Raw genomic sequence first — 11889 nt, 5'->3', positions numbered from 1 at the left:
TACTGCAAGGGGTACTACAGTAAGAGTATAGTAGTAGTAATAGTAGTAGTGGTAGTAATAGTAGTAGTAGTAGTGGTTGTACAAAAATACTTACTTAGGTGATAATGCAATAGAAATAAGTTATGTTTTTTTGTTCATTTTGAAAAGTTTTTTTGTATAAATTGTTTTCTCATTAAAAATAAATATGGAGATTAATTTTATATTTTGATTAATATAAACAATTTATTCTGAGCCAATTTAACAGAACAAAACAATTTATCCATGTACAGCCTTAATTTCTTCCTCCAAAGTTTTACTGATGGAGGATTGGCTGTAGACCTCGCCATTAACAAGACCCAAGCATTTTTAGGAACAATACTAGTAGTAGTAGAAGTAGTAGTAACAGTAGTAGCAGTAGTAGTATTGTGCTTGTATTCACAGTGGGTGAGTGACTGACTGCAGTATTGTGTCTACAAGTACAAATACATATAAATAAAAATCTTGTAAACGGTGAGAGGTAGAGACTCGATTTTGGAAGCATCCAAAATGCACAAAACGACCTAAGTCACATGACCAGAACCAGGTTCCACAGAGCACCAGGTCAGGAGGGCATGAGCTGAAGTCTTTTTAGTACAAGAATGACATTATTGCGGGGTCTGGGTCTGGGGCTCCTCCCCCAGGACTTTTGAACTGAAATCATGTATTTTTGTGTTCACATGTGGAGCTGAAGCTGCTCCCTGTGCCTCTGGTCTGTGGAGCCAAAAGCACTATGCACAACACCACCTGTAGGTTATGTGTGTAATCAGTGCAGTGGGCTTTCCAAACCCCACCCACAGGAGAGCGTCAGGACTGCAGCATTCTGGGAAAAATCTCTCTTGATCCATGTACAGACTAAGCATGTCTGCTTTGCTTAACATTTAGCAGGAACAACTGTTTGGGAAGATCCTGTGGTACTCCTGACCTGAATCCTGGGTCAGACCTGGTTCAGATCTGGCTCAGACATGGATCTTTGTTCAGATCTGGTTTAGACCTGGTTCCAACGTGGTTTAGACCTGGTTTAAACCTGGTTCAGACCTGGTTCTGGTCCAGACCTGGTGGTTTTATACGGTTGGAGTTTTGCGTCACGTTTGGACTTGAGTGTAAACATGAGATGACCCCACACGGGCACATGGGTCGTCGCTTCTGAACAGAACACAACAAGTCTCAAAGATGTACTATGGAACTTTTCTGATCTAGGTCTGCACCTGCTTGTCTCCATGGAGATGTTTATGCTTTGCCTGGAATCTTTCACAGTGTGGCATTAAACCACCTAGGCCAATTACAGGTCAGATCTGTGGATAGCTCCTTCACAATAACAATGCATGTTTTCCAAGGTATTTTTCAGCCAAGAAATCAAATGTAATAAAACAGATACAAGATAGCTCACTGTAATGCCATACTCCGGAACATTCCAGGCAAAGTAAAAGCGATGAGCAGATAATGTACACCGATAGGAAAAGTTAGACAGTGCAAATTTAAGCATTTATCTTGAATTTTACTCAATTTTGTCGTTCTGTAATGCCAAAGAGGGGATATTTTACTTCTATGGGGTGTTAAAGAGGGGGTATTTTATGTCCATAGGGTTTTAAATAGGGAGTATTTTACTTTTGTGGGATATTAACTAACCTCTAACAATGTAATCACATGTTTTATAAGTTTTACTTTTTTTTTGACGCTCTGAGTCCCTCCTTCCTTTCCTCTCTGCTCCCCCTTCAGAGCACTATCACAACACAATCAGCTGCATCTCACTAATGAAACTACTGCACATCACATCAGGTTTGTAAAGTTGCTGTGTACAGTTTTGTATAATGTTTTTATATATTTATGGAGAACTGTCATGTGAGAGCATGGGTGACACAGGCTTGTGGGCGAAACTTATATGGGATCGTACAGCTAACCGTAAGGAGGGTTTGAATAGGGTCTGGGAGAGATCGCTAGATTACTCAAACATGCATGGATGACATTTAAAACCTCTTCAGGCATGTTTTTGATGAGGGAACAACGTTAGAACATGGGAGAAAGATATGAAAGTCTATTTGGCAGAATACCCCCTCTTTAAGATAAACAGGAAGCAACATACTAACCTACTGTTGGATTTTTGTTTAGGGAAATCCTTTTTAAATATATCATTAATATTTTTACAACATTATTTGTACCATGCTCTTAATTACAATGGTGCAGCGTAAATGATCCCGTAAAGAATTCCCACTCCCCTCCGAGTGAGGGGAGTGTGACACATGAAACAATACAAAGTTTTGAAAAAGTTTTGATCAAAAATCCACAAAATGAATCAAAAACATATCTTCAGTTTTTCATCAAGAAATCTCAGAAAGTGCAGTGACGAGCAGGAAGAAGACCGACATCCAAAGTCCTGGTTTAGTCCTGGTTTAGTCCTGGTTCAGTCCTGGTTTATTCTCGGTTTGTCTTGGTTTAGACATGGTTTAGTTCTGCTTTAGTCTGTTTTTAGACCTGGTTTGGTCCTGGTTATTCAATCATGTGCATATGGTAGTAGTAGCAGTAGTAGTAGTGGTAACAGTAGCAGTAGTAGTAGTAGTAATAGTAGTAGCATTAGTGGTAGTATTAACATAGTAGTTCTTGCCGTGTCCTCACATCCTGCAGAAGGCTAAGGGTTCAAATCTGCAGCTGCATCATTGGGTCCTATGTGAAGTAAGTCACATAGGACCCAATGGTCCTATGTGACTTACAAAGGTTTAATCCTGGTTCAGACCTGGTTCAGTCCTGGTTCAGTCCTGGTTCAGTCCTGGTTCAGTCCTGGTTCAGTCCTGGTTCAGTCCTGGTTCAGTCCTGGTTCAGTCCTGGTTCAGTCCTGGTTCAGTCCTGGTTTAGTCCTCATTGATAAATATTCAGTGTGACGAGGATCATGCAGAAATCCATCCAAAAAGTGTATATTTCCAGGAGATTCCAAAAAACTTCTCCAAATTTTCCAAAACTTTTCAGGCTTTACACCAGCTCCCGAAAACCAGGATCCAAGCACAAAAGTCCCGATCTGTTCCAGATTTGTCCAAAACGCAGTGAGACTTCCGGACAGGAGCAGTGGTCATGGTTGGCACAAAACATTCCCAAATTCTCTTCCAAAGAACATTTTCCAAAACCATTCCTTCCAACCAGCGCTCCCAAACCCTGCAGAGCCAATGCTACTCCCACTTTGGTTTGGTCTAGTCCAGAGCTTTCCAAACATGGTGGAGGTTGCTGGTTCAAATCCTGCTGACCCTGCGTGCCATGAAGGGGTGCCCGGGCGGGAGCGGGTGGGAGCCAGGGAGCGTGTGAACTAGACTGTGCTGATGCCCGGGTCTGCCAAGGGTGAGAGAGTGCCCGGGCGGGAGGGAGTGCCCAGACGGGAGGGAGTGGAGAGAGGAGGGCGGGCAGGGGGACAGGGGTGACACTGGCGACAAGGGTGACAGGGATGACAGGGGCGACAAGGGCGGGTAGGAGGGAGGCTGAGGACCAGGTTTAATCCCTCTTGTTCTCATGTAGGACAGGAACTGGTCCGGGATCTCGGCCAAGACTTCCTTGGCGAGCCGGGCCATGCTGAGGATATGGTTGCCGCGGCGATCCATGTAGTCTCGGAACGGCACGAACTGAGAACAGAGAGGAAAAGTTTGAATTATTATAAAAATAACAATAATTATAAAATAAACTCCTCACAGAAAAGCCCCATCTACTGTGCCACCTCCTGTTAAAGCAGCACTATGTAACTTTTCTGGTGGAGGGTCTGACTGCCAACTCCTTGTTTCCAAGGAGATTGTTATTGCTTTGCCTGGAATGTTCCACAGCATGGCATTAAATGTATCTATGTCTATGGAGAGATCACAGCAGATCACACCAACAGGTCAAGTTATAGGTCAGATATGTGGAGAGAATCAGTTTTTCAAGATATTTTTCATCGGTATACTGTGGAATATTCCAGGCAAGCAATGACATTTGTATGGAAACAAAAAGATGGGGAGGCCGCTGTCAGAACAGTTGCATAAGTCACCTTTAAGAACACAAACCTGTTTTTCTGTATTTACCTGTGACTTTAAACATAACCAGAGATGTTACCTCAGTAACTCTCTGGTATTTTGAGGTTTGAACTGTAAACTGTATTTGATCAAATCTCCTCAGGGTTTTTCTTGTGTATTAAAGGTCCTATATTACCCAAAACTGACTGTTGTGAGCTTTAATCCATGTTACAATGCTGTTACCTCCTTAAAAACATACCGAGAGTTGTGTTTTGTTTCATTAAACCTTTATTATTAGTCTGTCTACATCTCCGAAGCTCAAAATGCTCTGTTCCACAATGTGATGTCATGTAGTGGTAGTTTTCAAGTTAACAGCTCCTTTTACCTTTCAGTAGAGTTAGGCAATTCCAGGTCTGAAATCATCCAAATGGAGTGTTTTCTAAGAACTCAGCCTAAATATATAAATGTGTTAAACATGTGTGAATGAAACAAAAAACAACTCCAGGTCTGTTTGTGATGAGGAAATAACACTAAAGCAGAGATCAGAAACCAGAGTAATATGGGCCCTTTAAATTAGGTCCCCAGAGGGGGGAGGTCAAAGGTCAGAGGACAGACTCACCTGAACAATGTCCCTCTCTGCGGCTCGTCCCTGTGAAGAAATCCGCTCCTCATCTCCGTCCAGCTCGATCATCTCTGAAAAACAAAAAACTTGATGTAAAACGAATGAAACAAGAGAAACAGTCCAGTGAATCCTTGTTCTAAACCAGAGCTGACAGGCCCCGTCTCTTCATAGAAACCTTCCGGTCTTTAGTATTGAAAAATGCTTATGTAAATGTTTTTGAACCCCACATGCCTCACTCTGAGCCTTTTTCAAATATTCACAAGTAACAGAGCAGTGGGTAGGGATAGGGGGTACGTGAAAACGTGATTTTTTCTCAGTACTCCAGCCTCAAATACAGGACAATGCAGGATTGCTCAGACACGCAAGAACCACTCTAAAAGAGCTCGGCGTGAGAACATGACAAGGGAACAGTGTTAGAAAAGGGTTTAAAGCTCATAAAACTAATTTCTTAAAGTGCCTGTATGACTCTGTTCTCTGATCTATGTTCTAATGTTGTTTCCTCATCACAAACGTACCTGGAGTGTTTTGTTTCATTCACACATGTTTTACACACAAACCCTGTATATTTAGGCTGAGTTCTTCTCTTAAACTCATAACACTTTGTTCCACCTTATGATGTCATCAAGTGGTAATACAGGAAGTGCTCCACTGAGTTTTTAAACTCCACACACCTTCACCAGAATCATTTGGATGATTTCAGCCCTGGAATTGCCAATCTCTAGTGAACTAAAGGTAAAAGGAGCTGTTAACTTGAAAACTACCACTTCATGACATCACAAGGTGGAACAGGGCATTTTGAGCTTTGGAGATGTAGACAGACTTGGAGTTGTTTTGTTTCTTTCACACATGTTTCAGTCACCCTTTATTATTAGTCTGTTTTTGAGGAGGTAACAACATTATAACATGGTTCAAAGTGTAAGAATAAGTTTCTGTAATAAAGGAGCTTTAAACAGCTCATCATAAACCATATGGTCCTGATGAGACACTATATTTTCTCAAAGATTCAAATTTTAGAGTCGTTAAACCAATAGAACAAACTCTTGACTTATCACATAGACATAAATCAGCCCTATTGTGCTTGTGTGTTTCAATAGTTATAATTTCTGACCCCCTGGATCATTATGTTATAATCACAATATTCATCTAAAATGACTTAATAAAACACTCACACACACAAGATGGTTTCTGGGTCAGACCTGTTCGTTTACTGGGACCCAATCTTGTCCCCAGGACCCAAACTGAATGAGCCTGGTGTATGGAGTTTAAAAACACAGAGGAGCTGGAGTACACCAAAATGTGTTTGGGTTAAATGGTTTAAAGAGATAAAAGACAAAGTGAGATTACAGTGCTCCAGGTTTATGTTTACATTGTGAATTAGAGCTTTGTTTTCAGTCTGATAAAAGGCAATCCCTTTAACACAGAATGAGAGAGACAGATGTGCAAACAGATCTGATGTTCTACTGGGTTATGTCACAAAGCTCTGGATGGAGGGATGAGAGGAGAGGGGGGAGGAGAGGGCAGAGGAGAGAGGAAGGAGAGAGGAGAGGAGGGAGGAGAGAGATGTGCAAACAGATCTGATGTTCTCATGATGTTCTATCACAAAGCTGGGTATGGAGGGATGAGAGAAGGGAGGTGAGGTGTGAGGAGAGGGGGGAGGAGAGGAGAGGAGGGAGGTGAGGGGTGAGTAGAGGAGGGAGGAGATGTGTGAGAAGAGAGGAGGGAGGAGAGAGGAGGGTGGAATTGGTGTGCAAACAGATCTGATGTTCTACAGGGTTATATCCCAAAGCACTGGGTGGAGGGATGAGAGGAAGGACGAGAGGAGAGAAGGGATGAGAGGAAGGAGAACAGGAGGGTGGACAGAGAGAGGTGAAAGGAGGGAAGAGATAGGATGAGAGGAGGGAGGAAGAGGATTCTGGGTCTGATCTCGTGGACGAAAAGAGAGTGTGTGCTGCTCTGGTTTTGACAGAGGGCCTTACTATACTTGATAATATGATGTAAAACCCGCTGAGTAAAGTGCTCACAGATACTGACTTGGAACTTACCGTCAAACTCGGCAGGTCCCACCCCGACGATTATGATGGACATGGGCAGAGACGCCGCCTGAAACACAAAGCAAATATATGTGAATGTTTAGCTCTTCCTAACAGCTACAGGGTCAAAGGTCAAGAGTCAAACATCTGTCCCGGCTGCTGTGACTGGGCCGTAGACTGTATAAAACAGGGGACTCTGTGACAGGTGTGTGATGTCACTCATAGCGTTCGGCTCCAGTCAAATGAAGCTCATTGAGGCAAATTCCGACCGCAAGTATCATAGCAACCAAGGAGCCAATCAGGGGCGATGGTGTTGAAGGTAACACCTCTTCCTGTCTGCACCACTGGTTTAGCAGGGAGTGAGCGCTGAACAACGCTGTCAATCAAACCTGTTGCTAACGTTAGTGGGTGCAACCTCTGGGAAAGAAGACACCTGAGTTGTCTATTATTAATGTTTATATCTTGTTTAGACACAATAGTGAAATAAAAATCCCAGGATCATGTAGAGCGGGTTAATACAAACATTTTAAGACCAAAATGATGAGCCTGACAGCAGCAGTTACAGAGAGAGGAGTCACAGTTTTTCAATAAAAAGTGAATTGGAGCCAGAGTCGATGGAGCCAAATTACACCCATACTCACTTCTTGTTTGGAACACAGTGGCTAGAAGGTTAGCTATGTCCATTTATATATAGAGTCTATGGATTGGGCCCAGGTACCAGTGGTTCAGACTAATCAAAGGTGTCAAAGTTAAAGCACCCACACCAACCAAAACAAACATGGTAGAGCTCAGAGTGCTACACACATCAGTCTGGTGTTAGCCAATGCCTCGTCCTTCCACAATTACAAAACCTTGTTAAGAATATTTTGAATCAGTTTCATCATTTTGTTTCACAGTTTGGAAACTTGTCTCTTAAAAACAGAAATGGTTTGAATCAGGTGATAGGCTCGTTGATCGGGGAGTCTCAGCTTTATCTCTCTCCTTACAGAGGCTGGCAGAGGACATTTTAAAAGACGACTCCGATCTTCTTAATAATGAGTTCAAACCGCTTCCATGAGGGCGGAGGTTTAAAGAGCCTCTCTGTAAAACCAAAACTACAAAAACATCTTTGTTCCAGCCCCCATGAGTGTCCTGAACAAGTTAAGTTATATTTATCTCATTTATGTGCTGTATTTGTTCTCTTGTTTTTAATGTGTTGATGCTAATGGTGTTTTAGTTCTTTGTTTACTACTTCTGACATTTTATATACAGACAGAGAATATCAAATATATGAAGTAAGATATATGGAATTATGTAGGTAAGAAAAAAGTGAAATAACTAAGTATGTTTTATATTTTATATTCAGATCCTCAGAGTCTCCTCCCTTTGCTTTGTGGAGCTCAAATCCTTGTCTTTCTCTCAGTGAGCTTCATGATGACGTCCCTGAAATGGTTTACACTTCACAGCTGAGACTCAAGGTCAAGAAATGACACAAGTGCAAAACAAAGAAAAGGGTAAAGAATATTTTAAAAAATCTAAAACGAGTTTTCTTGAGTGTCTTTTTGTTCACTACATTCACATGTGTCATTCATAGTTTTAATGCTTCAGAGAGAGTCTACAGTGCACTAAATGTACCATGTACCTGTACCAATAAAGTAAACTTGAATCTTGGATGGTGAACCTTGGGCCTTGAACCTTGGACCCTGAACCTTGGACCTTGGACGTTGGACCTTGGATTTTAGATCTTGGATCTTAAAACCTGGACCTCGGACCTGGGTTAAAACCTGCAGCGATCGATGTTTTACTTTATCTGGACTCAGAGTGATTAGTTCTTAATGAGTCAGGCTCAGTTAAACTCTCCCCATAAACTTTGTGATTATGTTTAAATATTGTGTGAAAAATTACAGCAGCCCCTGTGGACCGACTAACAGGTCCCAGATTGGACTTTAACCTGGACTACAGCGAGTCCAAGGTCTAAACCAGGTCTAACACAGGTCCAGAATGGATCTATCGCAGGTCTAAATGGGTTTAATTAGGACTTTTATTACATGAAAGCTTGAGGGAGCCCATTGAACTAAATGAGGTTTGGACCTGGTTAAAATTAAAAACATAAATGGACTCGAGGGGAGAGTGTGTGAACCATAAAAGAGATGAGTTATTTATTTTAATTCATTTTCTTAGACAGGACATTGGGGTAACTCCATGGGGTTATGGAAAAATAGTGTATGTGGAGCGCTGCACTGGATGCAAACAAAAGTGGTGCTTATCAGTCCAGGAGGATGCCACAGGCACAAGGATCTGCAGTGGATTTATTTGTGATCCAGTGTGGCTTTGGTCGTATGGCATATGCTCATTGGTGCATCCTCAATAGAGGTTAGGTCTGCCCAAGTGTGACGACAGAAACATACACCACCTGATCAGTTCTAACCAATCATAATAAAGCAACTAGAGGTGAATTAGCATGGGCCATGGATCTATTAAAATATCTGGAAGACATCTGTTCGCATGGAAGAAGAGCTTGGGCATGGTCGGTGGGCAGGAAAGCTACCGGGTGTACCTAGCCGCTAAAGGCTAATCCAGAGACATGAGCCATTGAGCTCGGCTTTACTTGAATGGGCGGCTTGGCGTGGACTCAGAGCGGAGCGAGGCTAAATCTTACAAAGCTAACTTTTAGGAGTTTTGAGAATTTAAGGAACATTTTAAAAGGTTGCCTTTCAGAACACGAGCAGTTTGACTTCACATAAAGACACTGTACTCTATGGGAGAACCTGGTCCTGGGTTAGTTCTGGTTTAGTCCTGATTTAGACTGGGTTTAATCCTGGTTTAGACTGGGTTTAGTCCTGGTTTAGTTCTCACGTTGACAATGCTCTCTTTGGTTTGGGCCATGTCTGTGATGACTCCGTCTGAGAGGATGAGGAGGATGAAGTATTGAGATCCATCAGTGACTGCAGACGCATATCTGAAACAAAAACAGGACAGGTGAACACTGAGGTTTTGGTTCTGGTTTAGTTCTAGTTTAGTCCTAGTTAAGGGTTGGTTTAGTCCTGGTTTAGTTTAGTTTGTGCTGACTGCTAAGATGTTACAATATTTATGTATCTTTTTCATTCTTTAAACTTATGAGTCTTCCAATAGATTAAATTTAAACAAATCAATAAATTGTTGTTTGGTTATCACCTAAAAATATAACTGAAACCAGACAAAAACATCTTAAATCTTGAGTCCACTCCCTCCTCCATCTTAGATTTACATTAGGTGGTATGTGGTGTGTTTCTGCACATGGCTGGTTGCTATGGCAGAAAGTTTATTCTGGGAGTGAGGGGGCGATTACAACTCAGGAGATCAAGAGTCTAACCCACAACCTCCTCGCTGAAGGGAAGAGATAGGATAACCACTCTGCCACAGTCACACAGGGAGGACATGTTAAATGTACACTACACTCAGAGAAATCAGAAGTCGAACCCACAACCTCCTGGTGAGAGGGAGGAGAGGATAACTACTCTTTGATCTTATGGAGTTTAAATGCTTAAATGTGTAGTGACTGAATCGTAGGAGGAATAAATATATTTTCAAATGTCAGTCTAAACTCCACTCCGCCCACTCGCCTGAATCAGCTGTTTTCACACACTACAGGAGACAATAGAGGAGTAATAATAGCAGTTATAGTAAGTGTCCATATAGACACAGTAGTAGAAACAGCATCTTCACTAGTAGTACTAGTCGTATTAGTAGTAGTAGCAGTACTAATCATAGTATTTGTAATGTTTGTAACATTTGTAGATGTATTCAATTGTTAATCAATATTAATTGCTCCCCCTTCAGAGCTCTATCACAAAACAATCAGCTGCATCCCACTAATGAAACTACAGGTTTGTCAAGTTGCTGTGTACAGTTTGTATATATTTATGGAGAATTATTGTGCGGGAGCATGGATGACGTAGGCTTGTGGGCAGAGCCTTGCACAGAATCTTACAGCTAACTGAAGGAGGGGTTCAGATAAGGCCTGGGAGAGATCACTAGATTATTCAGACATGCATGGATGACATCTAAAACCTCTTAAGACATGGTTTTGATGAGGGAACAGCGTTACAAGAGGGCAGAAGGCTCCAGAAAGTACATTTTGCATATAAGTAGGTATCCTTTATTATTCCTCAAGAGAAAAGCATTTGACCCATCCTTCAGTGTCTCAGGCTTAAAACTGCATTTGACCCATCCTTCAGTGTCTCAGGGTTAAAAACTGCATTCGACCCATCCTTCAGTGTCTCAGGGTTAAAACTGCATTTGACCCATCCTTCAGTGTCACAGGGTTAAAACTGCATTTGACTCATCCTTCAGTGTCTCTGGGTTAAACCTATCAGGAGCAGTGGGAACCATCTGCAGATCTTGTGCTAGCCTTGGTCAGAAATACATAAGCTGGTGCATTTGACCCATTGTGCAGGTTTTGAGTCGATGGGGGAAAACAGAGTGCCTGGAGTAGTAGTAGTAGTAGTAGTAGTAGTAGTAGTAGTAGTAGTAGTAGTAATAGCAGTAGAAGTATTTTTTACCTGGCCACATGGTTGATGACAGGGGAGAAGTGTGTGGGTCCGTAGAGTCTGACAGTTTTCAGACTTTGATAATATGCCTCCAGAACTCCCTCTATCCCACTGCAGTATGGGTTCTGGGGGTTACCGTTCTGAAACAGACAATCAGAGAGAAGGACAAGCGACCATAAGCCAATCAGAGAGAAGAACACATGAGAAAAGTACATGGATAAAGATGGTTAAAGTGAGAATCGGTTTAGTTTGTGCTTTTAGTACTTAGACTCTTTCTAAGTTTATAGATATAGATATGCTGAGATATTTGCACTCACTGCCCTGCATGATATTAGCTATCAAAAACCTATACATCAGGATCATAGCCTGTATACAGAAGTGGACTAAGTGAGTGTGACGTCATCGACAGCGTTCAGCTCCAGTATTTGGAATTCCAACCGTGACTATCGTAGCAACCAAAGAGCCAATGCGGAGCGAGACTGATGAAGGTAACGCCCTTCCCGCGCTTAGCAACACTGTCAATCATACCTGTTGCTAACGCTAGTGGGAGTGACATCGAGGAAGGAAAGAAACCATCTGATCATGTAGAGCGCGTTAATGCAAACATTTTAAGACCAAAATAACAAGCATAATAGCAGCAGTTACAGAGAGCGGTGACAGTTTTTCAATAGAAAGTGAGTTAGAGTGCAGAATGCAGCGGCTAGCAATGTCCATTTTTATATACAGTCTATGGGCAGGATCCTTTTAGT

At 42.0% G+C, this 11889-nt stretch overlaps 1 protein-coding gene across 1 annotated transcript in view; it reads right to left on the bottom strand.

Annotated features, from left to right (window-relative positions):
• Positions 1-3233: 3233 nt before the first annotated feature.
• The window catches only part of LOC117372537 (copine-8-like), a 48039-nt gene continuing 39383 nt past the window's right edge, over positions 3234-11889 (bottom strand). Inside the window, exons 17-21 of the mRNA XM_033968355.2 lie at positions 11153-11280; positions 9468-9570; positions 6645-6702; positions 4600-4673; positions 3234-3617 (exon numbers count right to left, since the gene is read on the bottom strand). Coding sequence (XP_033824246.2) covers positions 3234-3617; positions 4600-4673; positions 6645-6702; positions 9468-9570; positions 11153-11280 — 747 coding nt within the window. The remainder of the gene's footprint in view (positions 3618-4599; positions 4674-6644; positions 6703-9467; positions 9571-11152; positions 11281-11889) is intronic.

Source organism: Periophthalmus magnuspinnatus, chromosome 6 (assembly GCF_009829125.3).
Source record: "Periophthalmus magnuspinnatus isolate fPerMag1 chromosome 6, fPerMag1.2.pri, whole genome shotgun sequence".
Classification (NCBI taxonomy): Eukaryota; Metazoa; Chordata; class Actinopteri; order Gobiiformes; family Gobiidae; genus Periophthalmus; species Periophthalmus magnuspinnatus.
The sequence above is the reverse complement of the archived record's forward strand: the minus strand, read 5'-3'. Positions and strand labels throughout refer to the sequence as shown.